This window comes from Carassius gibelio, chromosome A10, assembly GCF_023724105.1.
Source record: "Carassius gibelio isolate Cgi1373 ecotype wild population from Czech Republic chromosome A10, carGib1.2-hapl.c, whole genome shotgun sequence".
Taxonomy (NCBI): Eukaryota; Metazoa; Chordata; class Actinopteri; order Cypriniformes; family Cyprinidae; genus Carassius; species Carassius gibelio.
The window spans coordinates 5,060,366-5,077,375 of NC_068380.1; the positions used below are offsets into that span (position 1 = coordinate 5,060,366).

The window sequence follows — 17,010 nt, forward strand, 5'->3', positions numbered from 1 at the left end:
CCTTTGGTTTTATTTCCCAGCACTTTGCACACCGTTTCTATTGTCAGCATTGCTCAAATATATATATATATATATATATATATATATATATATATATATATATATATATATATATATATATATATATATATATATATATATATATATAGTAAAGTCAACATACACTTCGGTCCTTGCGTTGCCAGGTGTTCATCCCAAGAATTAACACACATTAGTATTATTATGTATTTTCATTTTCTTTGTCTAAATATAAACTTTTTGGTGTCTGTGGTACATACGTAGCCCCCCAAAAAAACAATTAAATAAATAAAAATCCAGAAACTGAATTCTCAAAAAAAATAAATTGTGCAATAAAAAAACACCAATCTGGCAACCCCAATAAAACCTTCTCATTGCACAAAAAGCTCTTTATATTGGAAAAAGGTTCAACAGATTACTAAAATGATCTTCACACTTAGAAAACAATCGTTATTCTACGGAACCTTTATTTTTAAAAACTTTAAAAATTGCGTTTTGAAGCACAGTCGAAGATACCTCACAATTAAAAAAACTAAACATGGTTCCATGAAGAACATTAAAAATCTTTCCAATGCAAAAATCTCTTTATACTACTAATAACATCTCTTTATACTAATAGAAAAGGTTTGTTTAGATGATTACGATATTCTTCACTGGAAGGTTCTTTGAGGAACCAAAACTATTCTTCTGCACTCTTAAAAATAAAGGTTCTTTCCATGAAGAATCTTTAACATCCCTGGACTCTTTACAGTGGAAGAGATCAGCACACTACATTGGTGTGTATGTTTACGTCTGTATCTCAGAGTGAAGTTCAGGAGGAAGCGAAGGCGTCGTTGGAGACCGTTGCTGTTGGCGCTCAGGAATCTGACACAGCACTTGGACTGAGGTCTCATCCTGAGTGAGGGGTCCAACACGTCTCGCTCTTTCACACCTCCTTATCACGGTCGGGGAAGAGAACGTGGCTGAGGCTCGCACGGCATGTGGCCATCAGGGGCTCGAATATTCACACTCGGTTTGGTTACAATCGGCGCTGTTTGACTGTACTGGCTGCGTGACAACACACCGACATCCATCGGACAAAAGGATCTTTATACACTCTCATCTCTCAAGGTTCAAAAAAGTGTGTTTTGCAACAACGCCATAGAAGAATCATTTTTGGTTTCCCATGTCATAGTTTAAAATGTGCTAGAAAATACATTTCCACTTGCCCATATTTAGGCTAAATCCAAATGTGGATGGAAATACCAATGTGTCCCATACCAAACATTGTACCAAAATTATATGATAATTAAGTCATATTACATTTAGCTCATCCAATTTACTTTTTAGTTATACAAAAATCAACTCCATTTTTAAAGTCAGTTTAATATGATTAAGTTTAAATGTATAGCCAATTTGATTATACTCAATTTGATTATACTCAAAAAATAAATAAATTGAACTGAACTGAAGTTGAAGCAGGTGCATTTTTAGACTGTGACACGTGAATGTATTTCCTTTGATTGAAATATATGGATGACTAAATATTTTTTAAATGTCTTTAAAAATATATAAATATTTTCTAAACATATATATTTGAAAGATCAATTTATTTTTAAATTGTAAAAATGTTATTTTTATTGTTTTAAAATATATTATTTCGCCATATGGTCCAAAAAAGGTATTTTTTTATTTATTTTATTTTTAGTCTAAAGAACTTTCTAATAATCTAAAGAATCCACTATAAAGAAGATTTTTTGGATGCCAACGAAGATCCTTTATTTTTGAGAATGCATCAGAAAATGTTCTTTAGATTTTAAAATGTTCTTCAGCTAAGAAAAAACAAACATTTCTTTAAAGAATTGGAGATTGAACTAAAAATAACTCTTCTATGGCAAAAAACACCCTATTTATAAAAAGAAATAAAAAAAATATGCAAAGCTCAAATCCAGCAGGTTTAGTCTGAATTTCTCTCATTTTAAGTGACAAATGATTAAACACCCCAAAGCAGTGTTGTATATTACAATAGAAAACTAATGTACAACTAATAAATATACATGAGGCCTAAATAAAAAGCTGTTAGGAGCGCAACGAATCTGAATGTTTGGTTCATGAAGCAGCACGTGTGTGTTTTAGTTGATGAGGATTCACATGTGGTTTCAGTCTTTTCTTCCGGTGTTTCTATCTGCATCCGCATTCCTTCACCACCATGCCCTCGTATTTATTATTCAGCACCACCACGCCGTTCTCGTTCTCGTACAGCAGGGAGATGGGCTTGAGCTCGGTGGGGACGCAGCAGGCCTGCGCCGCTCTCTGAGGACTCTTCAGATTGAGCAGCGTCTGGACGATGGCGTGTTTGGTGGGCGTCACTTCCCGAGCCAGAGGATAATTGCACGCTCCGCGGCAGGTGAACGCTTGGTAACCCGACGGAGCCAGGATGAACGAGTCCCAGCCGATGTCTTTGAAATCCACGTACATCTCGGCTTTCCTGCAGTCCTGTGTTTTAGCGCTGCGCCGGACTCTCAGGTTCGAGAGCATCTCGTCTGGATCCTCGCTCTCTTCCCTCCAGAGTTGGTTCTCCTTCCTTCTGAGTTCACTCTGTTCTTCCTGACGTACTTCACTCGAGTCGTCTGAGAAGACGATCAGCGCAGGCTCGTGTTTTCCATCCGGATCCGTGTCAACGTCCAGATCTAGCACTGGCCAGTTGTTCGTGTTCCTAAACGCTTGCAGGTTTTCGATGCGCACCTCCAGGCTGGGGGTCACAGTGTTGATCTTCCTCCAGTGCTGGACGGCGTTGGTCAAGTCGAACACCTCCCAGCCGCTCTCCCTGCGATGCAGGTGTTTAGTCGCCAGTGGATCTCTCTGGAAGCGTCCCTCGAACACGCTCACCCTCCACCCCGCTCCGCTGCGCTGCTGCGAGTCTGTGTTGAGACGCATGTGAAGCCGCAGCTCGGCGCTGACCACACGCTCGTGCCGCGGGACAGAGATGTTAAAGAGGAGACGGTGCGTCCGAAGGCTCTCGCCGTGTGAGCTGTGCTCTGCAGATCAGAGACAGAGCAAGAATAAAACTCTCCATGTGATGCCACAGGATTTCAATCTGTTATGTGTGTGAGGAAAGAATTAGACTTGTCCATTTAAAGAATGGGAATAATGAGAATGGGAAATAAATAACATAATTTATTTTAAATAAAAATTATTATTGTTTAAAATGGGTATAATAGTATTATAAATAACATTTATTAAAATAATAATATTTCTAAATAATTATTCAATTTAAAGAATGGTTGAATAATAATAATAATAATAATAATAATAATAAATATAATATTTGTTAAAATAATAATATTACTAGTAATAATATAAATAATTATTATACGTGTAGGAATAAATGGTTAAATAAATATAATAATAATAATAATAATAATAATATTTATTTAAATAATTAAAATAATCTTTTTTATTTAAAGAATGGTTGATATATAATAATAATAATAATAATATTTTATTATTATTATTATTATTATTAAAACGAGGATAATTATTTTAATTTATGAATGGTTAAATCATTAATATATATATATATATATATATATATATATATATATATATATATATATATATATATATATATATATATATATATATACAAATTATAATAATTTAAAATGATTATTTAGAATTGTTAATTGAAAGACTGGTTGAATAATTAAGTAAAAATAAAAATATCCAGTAAAATACTACTAATACAAATAAATAATTAATTTTTTATTTAAATAATTATAGTAATAATAATACAAGCATTAAATAATATCCCATTTATTAAAAAATAATGATAATATATATATTTTTTTATTTAACATAAAATAATTATATGTAATAATAATTTCATAAGTTAATCTAACCATTACTGGAAAGTAAAAAATTATAAAAAAGGACGGAACTCTGATCTCTAATACAGTAAAGGAATAATACATTACAGTGGGTGAACTTGACCAGATTGAAGCTAAACGGAATTAAACATGAACTGATTTGAATAATGACACTGTTGTCTTCTATAGAGCTGCTTAACAACTTAAAATGAATGTTACATAATCGATTCATCCCAATTTTCCTGTTTATTAATGTTTTGAGACAATCTGTGTTGTATAAAGAGCTATGGAAATAAAAGAATGTTATAAATATTCACCACAACAACTGAAGCTCCTCACCTTCGTTCCTGAAGCTCCTGACGATGTTGGCTGACGGCGCGGCGCTGCGGTCGCTCGTGAATCGCTCGTACAGTTCCAGCATGTACTCGGGCGGTTCGGAGCGGGGCCTCGGCCGGGGCCCTTGATCCGTCCAATTCAACACCTGCAGAAACTGACCCAGAACCTCCTGCATGTCCACTTCATCCACAGCCCCAGGAGCGGAGCGAGGAGGAACCGGACCGCAGCGAGCCGAAGACAGCAGCAGGACGCAGAGGCTCAGGACACAAACACACCCGGCTGCAGGAAGCCCAGAAACAGGCATGACTGTGATCAGAGACGTGATGATGATGATGTGAAATATCAGGATGATGTGAGGGTCTGGGACACCTGCGCAGGTCCGTCCGTCTCTCTCCGGCCTGACAGCTCGATGTGGTGCGAGAGGAAAAACAGCCTCGTCCTTGTGGATCTCGTGATGGAGTGTGGAGGGCAGGACTACGGTGTCGACCCTCTTGTGCTGACAAGTTTGGAGATGTAGCCACTTGGTCTGTGGGCCTTTCATAGTGTGTCCGGGTTCCTCACACTTCCTGTATCTTCTTTCCATGCATGCCTTTCTCAGACGTCCAGCTCAAACCTATGCTACATTCACATACACAGAGCAGACGCTCCAGAGCTACCTATAGAAAGCACTTCAGCTACTCCGTTGCAATCAAAGGATGACAAACACATCATAACAAGCGAGAAAAAGTGACTCCTGTGCAAAAATTAATAGTGAAAAGAGGTTCAGGTTAAAGCTGGGTTATTATTTCACTGATCAACCATTTTTTATAAAAAAAAAAAACTTACTTTATTAAAGAGTTTGCTCATTTTACATCCGAGTTAGCGCTGGCTGAAGATAAAGTTTTAATAGTTGCTGATTTTAATATCCATGTCGATAATGAGAAAGATGCATTGGGATCAGCATTTATAAAGGTATTTCGTATTGCTTGGCGGGAAAGTAACCTATCCTACAGAAAAGCATTAAAAACTGCTAGATCCGATTACTTTTCTTCTCTTTTAGAAGAAAACAAACATAACCCCAGGTATTTATTCAATACAGTGGCTAAATTAACGAAAAATAAAGCCTCAACAAGTGTTGACATTTCCCAACACCACAGCAGTAATGACTTTATGAACTACTTTACTTCTAAAATCGATACTATTAGAAATAAAATTGCAACCATTCAGCCGTCAGCTACAGTATCACATCAGACAGTGCACTATAGACCCCCTGAGGAACAGTTCCACTCATTCTCTACTATAGGAGAGGAAGAATTGTATAAACGTGTTAAATCATCTAAACCAACAACATGTGTGTTAGACCCTATACCATCTTAGCTCCTAAAAGAGGTGCTTCCACAAGTCATAGATCCTCTTCTGACTATTATTAATTCCTCATTGTCATTAGGATATGTCCCCAAAACCTTCAAACTGGCTGTTATTAAGCCTCTAATAAAAAAAACACAACTTGACCCCAAAGAACTAGTTAATTATAGACCAATCTCGAATCTCCCTTTTCTGTCCAAGATACTAGAAAAGGTGGTATCCTCACAATTATATTCCTTCTTAGAGAAAAATGGTATATGTGAGGATTTCCAGTCAGGATTTAGACCGTATCATAGTACTGAGACTGCTCTCCTTAGAGTTACAAATGATCTGCTCGTATCATCTGATCGTGGGTGTATCTCTCTATTAGTTTTATTGGATCTTAGTGCTGCGTTTGACACAATTGACCACAACATTCTTTTGCATAGACTTGAACACTTTGTTGGCATCAGTGGAAGTGAATTAGCATGGTTTAAATCGTACTTATATGACCGCCATCAGTTCGTAGCAGTGAATGAAGATGTATCATATCGATCACAAGTGCAGTATGGAGTACCTCAAGGCTCAGTACTAGGGCCGCTACTCTTCACGCTTTATATGTTACCCTTGGGAGATATCATCAGGAAACATGGTGTTAGCTTTCACTGTTATGCTGATGATACTCAGCTCTATATTTCTTCATGGTCTGGCTAAATACACCAATTGGAAAAACTGAATGCATAGTCGATATAAAAAACTGGATGTTGAATAATTTCTTACTGCTAAATTCTGAAAGGTGTTAATTATAGGACCTAAAAACTCTGCATGTAATAACCTAGAACACTGTCTAAGACTTGATGGTTGCTCTGTCAATTCTTCGTCATCAGTTAGGAACCTAGGTGTGCTATTTGATCGCAATCTTTCCTTAGAAAGCCATGTTTCTACCATTTGTAAAACTGCATTTTTCCATCTCAAAAATATATCTAAATTACGGCCTATGCTCTCAATGTCAAATGCAGAAATGTTAATCCATGCATTTATGACTTCAAGGTTAGACTATTGTAATGCTTTATTGGGTGGTTGTTCTGCACGCTTGGTAAACAAACTACAGCTAGTCCAAAATGCAGCAGCAAGAGTTCTTACTAGAACCAGGAAGTATGACCATATTAGCCCGGTCCTGTCCACACTGCACTGGCTCCCTATCAAACATCGTATAGATATTAAAATATTGCTTATTACTTATAAAGCCCTGAATGGTTTAGCACCTCAGTATTTGAATGAGCTCCTTTTACATTATACTCCTCTACGTCCGCTACGTTCTCAAAACTCAGGCAATTTGATAATACCTAGAATATCAAAATCAACAAAATCAAACGATTGCACAGACACTATTTAAACTGAACTGAGTTGATGACATCACTGAATTCAATGATGAACTGCCTTTAACTATCATTTAGCATTACTGACACACTGTTTTCCTAATGAATGTTGTTCAATGATTGCTTTGACAATCTGTTTTGTTTAAAGTGCTATATAAATAAAAGTGACTTGACTTGACTTAAATTAAACTTTAAAATAAAATACACAAATTTATGTAATTTCAGCTAATTGCCTGGCCAACTCATTTCTATTTATTTTCAGTTGATCTTCTAAAATAAGTAAAACTAAAATTGAAATAAAAAGATTAAAAACTCTATATACATATTTAAATATATATATATATATATATATATATATATATATATATACATACACAAAATTACTGAAATGTTGACTTAAAATAAAAACAGATATATTAAATAGTAATAAACTTTAATAGTATCTCAGTTATTCTAAAATAACACTGGAGTAGTATGAAATAAAATACTACCATTTACCACAGTAAACGACTATGACTTGGCCTTTATTTGTGATAAATATTATTTAAACCTGGTTATTGTGCATTTAAAACACATTTAAGTTTAGCATTATTAAATAAATCTGACTGGGTTCATTTATGTATGACTGAAAAGATGCATATACATATTATTTCAAATATTACTCTGTAAAAACTGTGCAATCCAAACGAATGGAAATTTCATTCGCAATTCAAACACATGTATCCTGAATCCAGGTCTGAGTATTATTGTGAGTGCACCAGTTTGAGCTTCCACTAGGTGTCAGAATAAAGCCTTACTGTTGAAATAATGTCTACTGTAAGATCCAAACATGATCAGTTTGATGAGATGTGTATTCAAGCATCGGTTTTTAGAGAGAGTCACACATTATTACAGTTTTCCATTTATTGTGTTAAACTTCTGCTGTTTTCATGCACTTTAAGAAAAATCACAGCATCATTCATTAAAGGTATAGTTCACCCAAAAAGGGAAATGACCCCATGATTTCATCACCCTCAAGCCATCTTATATGAGTACATGAATATCTACTTCCAGAATACAATCGGAGTTATATTAAAATATATCCTGGTTCTTCCAAGCTTTATAATGGCAGTGAATAGGTGTTGAGTATTTGAAGTAAAATAAAGTGCATGAATCCATAATAAAAAGTGTTCTGGTCTGAATCAGGAGAGAAATCTGCACAGATCAAGCAGCGTTTAAACAGATCTAAACTAATCTGTGAGAGACAACAGCAGATGCACGTCTTCACTGGAGGAAGTGTTATTATGGATTATAGACTCTATGTGTTTGAGTTAAAATCATCTTAATGCTGGATTTGTTTCATCTTTTGTCTTCTCCAGATGTTCACTGATGGACTGTGGATTATTGTGATGTTTTCATCAGACTCTCATTCTGACGGCACCCATTCACTGCAGAGCATCCATTGATGAGACACTGATGCAACGCTACATTTCTACAAACCTGATGAAGAAACAAACTCCTCCTGATCTCAGATGAGCTGAGGGTGAGAATATTTTCACCACATTTTTCGTTTTTTTTGGGTGAACTATTCCTTTAAGATCAAAGCATGAACTTGGATCAGGATCATTCCTCAGGTAAAGGTCTCTCATATAAATTGTCAGTCTTGTAGGGAGTGCAACAGCAAGACAAACAACATTCAAAAATAAAAGCGTGATGTGGTTCACGTCAGCAACCTGCAGAATATTACACTGCACAAGAAGACTTCAAAACAGGCCAATAAACCTTATGAAAACGTCAGATTCACTCAGATTAATGCCACATTGTGTTCCAAGATAAATGACTGACTTCATGTGCCTTTTGTCATATTAAAGAAAATGTAAACAGAACAAAAGCAACAACAAAAGTAGAGCATGATTTAATTTTATCCATCAGGTTCTGATTGGACTGAAAGAGGTTTGGGGTCCATTAACAAAACACTTGAATGAAACCTAAGCGATGTCAGCGAGAATGAACAAACATTTCTTCTTTAGAACAATGTCACCGATGAATAACTTGAATTAAGAAAGCAAATGTTGACTTTAATAACGTGTGCTGTCTGTAAAAACACATCTGAGGTTCCAGAGCCTCTGAGGACATGTGATTTTCATCTTTAATACTCCAGGTACATAAACGAAGTAATCCTTCATTTTCCAGCGTTTTCTTGCAGGTCAAGATCACAGCATCATCTCTCAAGGGAAATGATGTCGTTCTGCCGTGAGAGCGGCTCACAGTGCTGTAATTTGCTGCAGGTGTACGTAGTTTTCAGAAACGCTTCCTTTCGTCAATAGCGCTTTTGTTTTTCTGAAGAGAGGGAGAGCAATTCATTTCACTCATTAAATGTCAGCTCACACATTTTCTCTGGAAGGTTAAGTGATAAAACGCTGCACATATGTTTCCAGGCAGATGATAATTACACAATCATTTACAGTTATGATGGAATATAATTGTACAGGCAACACTGTGTTCATCTTGTGTATTAAACTCTTCTCTAACTAACATTCATGATTAATCCGAAATACTGCACCAAAATACTGCTTCTCACACGAGCGATGAACCATGATGTGACTTCATTCATCAAACACAGAACTGTACAATATTTACAAATCACAATGTGCAAGAAACTATATATATATAGGTAAATAAATTAATACTTTTTTTCTTCAAGGACACATTAAATTGATCAAAAATAACAGTAGGAACATTTATAATGTTACAGTATAGATTTCTATTTTAAGTAAATGCTGTTCTTTTGAACTTTCTATTAATTGACAAAAAATGTATCACAGTTTCCACAGAAATATTGAGCAGCACAACTGTGTTCAACACTGATAATAATCAGAAATGTTTCTCGAGCAGTAAATCATCATATTATTCTGATTTCTGAAGATCATGTGACACTGAAGACTGGAGGAATGATGCTGAAAATACAGCGGAGCATCACAGAAATAAATTACACTTTAACACAGATTCACACAGAACACACTTATTTTAAATTGTAAAAATATTTTACAATTTGTACTGTATTTTTGATCAGATAAATGCAGCCTCGGTGAGCAGGAGACTTGTTTTTAAATATTTCAAATAAAAATAAATTACTAATTAAAAAAAAAATACAATGATTCCAAACCTTTTAACACTAGCATAAATTATGTATACACACACACACACACACACACACACACACATATATATATATATATATATATATATATATATAATTTGTTTTTATTTTTTTTATTAATATTATTATATATTTTTGAATGATATGGGTTTATCACTATACTTTTAGGGCTGCTTTTCCATAATTGGCATATTTTCATAATTGAATTTCAATTTCCTGTTCATTACTGTGAAGCTGCTTTCAAAGCATTTGTATTGTATAAAGCGCTAAAGAAATAAACGTGACTAAGAAATTGAGGATTAAAAACAGAAGCATGTCAGCCTCAGTAAATGTCAACTGATAAATCAACGCTCCCAGGCGTTATATATTTTCCCTCCTGTTGAAGACACTTTCTCGATCTCTCTTGTTATAGACGTGCTGCTGTATCCCCCTTCAGCTGAAGAGCCCTTGGTGTCCATCTCCAGACGAACACATCCCGTCAGGTCACTTTCGGTGAAGATCCGGTTCGTTCTCGAGCCTAAGCTGAGCGGGTGGCCGCTAGCAGCTCTATTAAACTGGCTTCCAGCTCTGGGCTGTTTGATTCTGAATCTCGTCTTCTCTCGGCCCCAGCAACAAACCTGATGCTGACACGCGGCCTGGAAGCCTCTCTTGAAGTTCTCGTTATAGTAGCCGTAGATAATAGGGTTGACGCTGGAATTGGAGAAGGCCAGCCAGTGAGAGAGAGGGAACACATAGCTAGTGAGGAGCTCCAGACTGTCCTCGTCTGGACGGGCGTAATCGGTCAGCAGCATGAGCGTCCACAGCGGCAGCCAGGACAGCATGAAGAGCAGAGCCACCACCATCAGCATCTTAATGACCCGGATCTTTCTGTGAGACGCGGGGACATCGGGCTGCTCGGCCCGGGCCAGGACGGCTGTGGCGTACAGCTTTGCTCCGATCCGGCCGTACATGAGCATGATGAGCGCCAGGGGAATGACGTATACGTGCAGGAACAGGACGGTGGTGTACACTTTCCTCATCTCTGGGTCGGGCCAGGTCTCGTAGCAGGAGTACAGCGGGTATGTGCTGTTGTCACCGTGAACCATGACGTGCCCTTTCTCTTGCTGGACGGTTAACATTAACACGGAGGGAAACATTATGGAGAGAGCGAGCACCCATATCATCCCTATAGACACCTTTGCCACAAAGAGCGTAAGTTTGGGCCTGAACGGGTGAACGATGCAGCGAAACCTGGGTTTCAGACGAGGAGAAAACACACGGGGACATTAACCCAGATTTACTGCTTCAAATTATAATTTATATTATATAATTTATGTATCAATTATATATTTAACTTTTTTTTTATTATTTGATCATATATACCGATCTCAAATCTCCCTTTTCTTTCCAAGATACTAGAAAAGTATCCTCACAATTATATTCCTTCTTGAAGAAAATGTTATCTGTTAGGAGGTAGCCGTAGATGTATCATATCGATCACAAGTGCAGTATGGAGTACCTCAAGGCTCAGTACTAGGGCCGCTACTCTTCACGCTTTATATGTTACCCTTGGGAGATATCATCAGGAAACATGGTGTTAGCTTTCACTGTTATGCTGATGATACGCAGCTCAATATTTCCTCGCGGCCCGGTGAAACACACCAATTTCAAAAACTAATGGAATGCATAGTCGATATACAAAACTGGATGACGAGTAATTTCTTACTGCTAAATTCAGAAAAAACAGAGGTGTTAATTACGGACCTAAAAACTCTGCTTGTAATAACCTAGAACACTGTCTAAGACTTGATGGTTGCTCTGTCAATTCTTTGTCATCAGTTAGGAACCTAGGTGTGCTATTTGATCGCAATCTTTCCTTAGAAAGCCACGTTTCTAGCATTTGTAAAACTGCATTTTTCCATCTCAAAAATATATCTAAATTACGGCCTATGCTCTCAATGTCAAATGCAGAAATGTTAATCCATGCATTTATGACCTCAAGGTTAGACTATTGTAATGCTTTATTGGGTGGTTGTTCTGCACGCTTGGTAAACAAACTACAGCTAGTCCAAAATGCAGCAGCAAGAGTTCTTACTAGAACCAGGAAGTATGACCATATTAGCCCGGTCCTGTCCACACTGCACTGGCTCCCTATCAAACATCGTATAGATTTTAAAATATTGCTTATTACTTATAAAGCCCTGAATGGTTTAGCACCTCAGTATTTGAATGAGCTCCTTTTACATTATACTCCTCTACGTCCGCTACGTTCTCAAAACTCAGGCAATTTGATAATACCTAGAATATCGAGCTGCACACTTCAGATGTGAGCAACGACTGTAACAATACCACTGCTCTATTGTTTCCTTCACAAACATGTTTATTTCATTTCATTTAATTCCCAAAATGATAAACACTTACCTGTCCACAGCAATGGCGACTAATGTGAAAACAGAGGCACAGACGGATGTTCCTTGCACCAATCCACTCAGTTTACATACTGTGTTGCTGAAAGGCCAGCCTAACAAAGACAGAAGCATTAAATATAGAAATTCAGTTTACTAAACGAGATACAGTTCAAAGGCAAACACTGATGTTGACTTGAGAAAGCCTTGTCTGAATGTTTTAAATCTTTCAAAGTTTTAAATTAATTTGTTAATATTTTGGCTACCAATTTTATCATTTTGCTAACAAGTTTTACCATGTTGCAAGCATTTTTTTGCGTGTTGCTCGCATGTTTTACCAAGTTGGTAAGGTTTTAATATGTTGCTAACAAATTGCCAGCATGTTTTAGCATTTTGCAAGCATGATTTAGCACATTGATAACATGTTTTAGAACATAGCTAACATATTTTAGCACGTTGCTAGCATCTTGACAAGTGGCTAGCATTTTGAAACTGTTAACATGTTTTAGCACATTTCTAGCATGATTTAACAAAAGTATGTTTTAACATGTTTTAACTAATTGTTAACATGTTTTTCCAACATGTCTTAACAAATTGTTAGTATGTCTTATCAAGTTACTATTATGTTTTAACATGTTGCTATCATATTTTAATGTTGTTAGCATGTTTTTACAAATCTTGACAAGTTGCTAGCACGTCTTACCAAGTTAACATTAGTTTCACAGTTTTAACATGCTGTTAACATTTCTTAGACTAGTTGCCATGCTTTGCTAACAGTAGATAGCCAGTCATTGTGATCACACTCAGTTATTACCTTAGCAACAGCACAATAACATCCACCAGTGTGTTTTCACAGGCCAATATCACTTACATTTCAGAAACTATTTTCTATGTTTTCTTATGTGCACAATAGGCCACGCCTCTCACCTGTGATGAGGTTGTCCACTAGCGTGGTGGGAATGCAGAAGATCCCGACCAGCAGGTCGCTGACGGCCAGATTCAGGATGAAGATGTTGGTGACGGTTCTCATGTGCTGGTTCCTCAGGACTATCACACAGACCAGAGCGTTCCCCATCAGACACAGCAGGAAGATGAAGAGATACGCCAGCGTGAAGAGCGCGGCCGTCGGCAGAGAGTGCTGGTAGTAAGGGAACAGGACGTCGCCCCCTGCTGTGCTGGAGTTGGTGCTGTTGGTCTGGTTGATGCAGGAGACCAGATCTGAGATGATGTAGACGGAGGAGGCATCCCATGATCCCTCAGTGGCCTCCATGAATACAATGCTGGGAACAAACACAAAATAAACAAACTAAATAATAATTTAGGAATCCTGTTTCTTCCATGGAATAATTATTTTGTGTGTGTGTGTGCGTGTGTGTATGTATTTGAGCGAGTGTGTGTACGTTTATGTCTGTGAGGGTGTGTATGTGTGTTTGTGTGAGTGTTTGAGAGAGTGAGTGAGTGTGTGTACGTTTGTGTCTGTGAGGGTGTGTATGTGTGTTTGTGTGTGTGTGTGTGTGAGAGAGAGTGTTTGAGAGAGTGAGTGTGTGTACGTTTGTGTCTGTGAGGGTGTGTATGTGTGTTTGTGTGTGTGTGTGTGTGTGTGTGTGTGTGAGAGAGAGTGTGTTTGAGAGAGTGAGTGAGTGTGTGTACGTTTGTGTCTGTGAGGGTGTGTGTTTGTGTGTGTGTGTGTGTGTGTGAGAGAGAGTGTTTGAGAGAGTGAGTGTGTGTACGTTTGTGTCTGTGTGTGAAAATGTCTATGTGAGTGTGTGTGTGTCTGTGTGCATGTATTTGAGAGAGTGTGTGTGTGTGTGTGTGTGTGTGTGTGTCTGTGTGCATGTATTTGAGAGAGAGAGTGTGTGTGTGTGTGTGTGTTTGAGTGTACATTTTTGTCTGTGTCTGTACGTGTGTATGTATTTGTGAGAGTGTGTGTGTACGTTTGTGTGGGTGTGTATGTGTGTTTGTGTTTGAGAGTGTGTGTGTATTTGAGAGAGGGTGTGTGAGAGTGTTTGAGAGAGTGAGTGTGTGTTTGAGAGTGTGTGTGTGTGTGTGTGTATGCGTGTGTTTGAGAGTGTGTGTGTGTGTGTGTGCGTGTTTGAGAGTGTGTGTGTGTGTTTGAGAGAGTGTGTGTGCGTGTGTTTGAGAGTGTGTGTGCATGTGTTTGAGAGTGTGTGTGTGTGTTTGAGTGTGTGTGTGTGTGTGTGTTTGAGAGTGTGTGTGCGTGTGTTGGAATGGAGTGATTTTTTTTTAAATCTCAGAATCCTGTTTTTGTGCTTCCGCCACAGAAGAAAAAATAAATATGGAAGCCTGTTCCCACCAAAGTAAAGAAAAATAATAAGATAATAGCATCTGTTTTATTAGATTTTTTCTTGCAAATTTGTAGCTTTTTCTCAGAATTTTAAGAAAACATTTCTTTTTAAAAATTTCATTCTTTTTTTCAGTTCAAATTTTTTTCTCAGAATTAAGAGAGAAAAAAAATCTGAATTGTGAGAAAAAAAACCTCTATTAAATTAAATCTTTTGAGATTAAAACTTTTTTATGTTTTATTCCATGGTGGAACCAAGCTTCCATAAATACTGGAATCAGAAGAGCTTTATTAGGATGTTTGTTTACACACACAAGGAATCTGACTTGACACCAGAAAGTACAACATGCTGCAGACATACATATGAATAACACAGCAGGGAGTTAATACAACACTGATATAAAAAAAGAAAAACAAAACATTAATAATGTACTATATATACAGAAATAGAAATATAAGAAAAAAATGTAATTATTAAGATAAATGATCAGGTATTTCTTTAGTTTGCAGATATGTTATTTACAAAGTGTGCAGTTTAATATAAATATGTCAGATAACTATGTTAGTTGTGATGGATGTTGTTCAGGTTGAATAAAGCCTGCGGGTAAAAACTGTTCCTGGGGTGGTTTCTGTAAGCATCCTATTTTGCTTGACGAAGCTGTTTGAGTTTCCCAGTAAACCAGGGTTTATCATTATTAAATGATAAGAATGTCCTGGTAGGAACGCACTGATGTATGAAGTTCAAGACAAGATTGTAAATCACTCTCTGCTAATACCAGTGGCATTTAGCAACGAAACACATTGAAATAAAATACATTTTAAAGCATTTGAACTCTGCTGAAAGAGCAGCTTTTAAAATCTTTCATTCTGTCACATGTAAAGTTATTATTTATACTAAGAAAACCATTACTGAGGACCGAAGTCACATTTATAAGGATCTAGATCTCGGAAACTAGGAGCTTTTAATCAAAAGTCCAATTATACAAATGCTTGCTTTCTCAAGCAGTGGATTAATAATGTTGGTTTCAAACACATATAATCCAAAACAGTCTTACATAAGAGGGTTTTTTGTTAATTTGCGTGTTTTCCAAATTAAAATTACAATATCACAAACTCAGATTTATTGATTGTGTGTGAGACTTTTTTTCTCTCATTCTTAAAATTGCATTATTATTATTATTATTATTATTATTATTATTATTGGGACAAGATGTTTATCATAATTTGTCATTGCACATTTTATCAAGACCACATTTTTTTATATAATATTTGCTCCCTTTGCCTTTTCAGAATTGCCTTACTGTTAAATTTGGTTAAAAAAAATAAATAATAAGCTCGTGACAACTTACCCCATGAAGTGTGACAACATGCCCCAGATCAATCAACGTCTGTACAATGAATATCAATGTGTTTCCCCCCTAGTACAACAAATATGAAATGTTTAATAGCTAAATGTAAAGAGCTTTGTACAGTTAAATCCTACATGATCTGTAAATAAACGCAGTCTGAGGGGAAAAAAAGTGACAACTTGCCCCGATCTTACAAATCGCACATCTCCCATCTTTTTGAATATGAATGTTTTAGACATGTGCAATATCCTTAAATCCTTTTTTTCACATTATTCAGCAGTGATCTGTGCACACAGCCTGAGAGAACTTCACCAGGAGCAAAAACTGATCAAAGTAGCATAAAGAGTTAATAAAATTTGCGTTTTATCGGTTAATGTGAGTAACAAATATCTTACCTTACTGTTCCTCAGGTCAAAGGGTGAAGTAAAGGCAGTGGTGGAATAAAATAAGTGCAAAAAGAGCTCGATTATGACCGTGTACGTCTCTGATCAACTCCGCACTGACTCCCGCGAACGCGCACCTGAACGCGCACCCGATTTCGCACCTGAACGCGCACCCGAACGCGCATCTGATGTCCGATCCCGTTTGTAAATTACTGTACTATTATGCCAAACCTGTTTAGAAGAAACTGTAGGGAGAGCTGCAGGGGTGGTTCTAGGGTGAGTGGAGATCCGGGGCTTAGCCCAGAAAAATCCATGTAGGCTATGTGACTTTTTATTTTAATAAATCAGAAAGATTTACCTTGCTTAAAATATACAAAAACAATAAAAACAAAAACATATTTAATACATTTGCTTTTTGCAAACAAAAATTAAGAATTGCAAAACAAATGAAACGGCGCGAAAGCAATGATTTTGCAATACATATTTTCCATGGTCATATCTATTAATTTATTTGCAACGCTGCTTTTATTTTGCATGTCAGTCTAGTTT

The 17,010-nt window shown here is 36.8% G+C and overlaps 2 protein-coding genes across 2 annotated transcripts; both read right to left on the bottom strand.

Annotated features, from left to right (window-relative positions):
• Positions 1 to 1,424: 1,424 nt before the first annotated feature.
• Positions 1,425 to 4,800, bottom strand: LOC128020908 (bone morphogenetic protein 10-like). The gene is made up of 2 exons (XM_052607709.1): positions 4,206 to 4,800; positions 1,425 to 3,035 (listed from the first exon to the last, which is right to left on the bottom strand). The coding sequence occupies exons 1-2, from the start codon at positions 4,783 to 4,785 to the stop codon at positions 2,179 to 2,181; spliced, it is 1,437 nt and encodes a 478-aa protein (XP_052463669.1). The 5' UTR covers positions 4,786 to 4,800; the 3' UTR covers positions 1,425 to 2,178.
• A 5,394-nt stretch (positions 4,801 to 10,194) lies between these two features.
• On the bottom strand, positions 10,195 to 16,650 carry LOC128020910 (neuropeptide FF receptor 1-like). The gene is made up of 4 exons (XM_052607710.1): positions 16,474 to 16,650; positions 13,355 to 13,707; positions 12,444 to 12,543; positions 10,195 to 11,273 (listed from the first exon to the last, which is right to left on the bottom strand). The coding sequence occupies exons 2-4, from the start codon at positions 13,695 to 13,697 to the stop codon at positions 10,388 to 10,390; spliced, it is 1,329 nt and encodes a 442-aa protein (XP_052463670.1). The 5' UTR covers positions 13,698 to 13,707; positions 16,474 to 16,650; the 3' UTR covers positions 10,195 to 10,387.
• Positions 16,651 to 17,010: the final 360 nt, after the last annotated feature.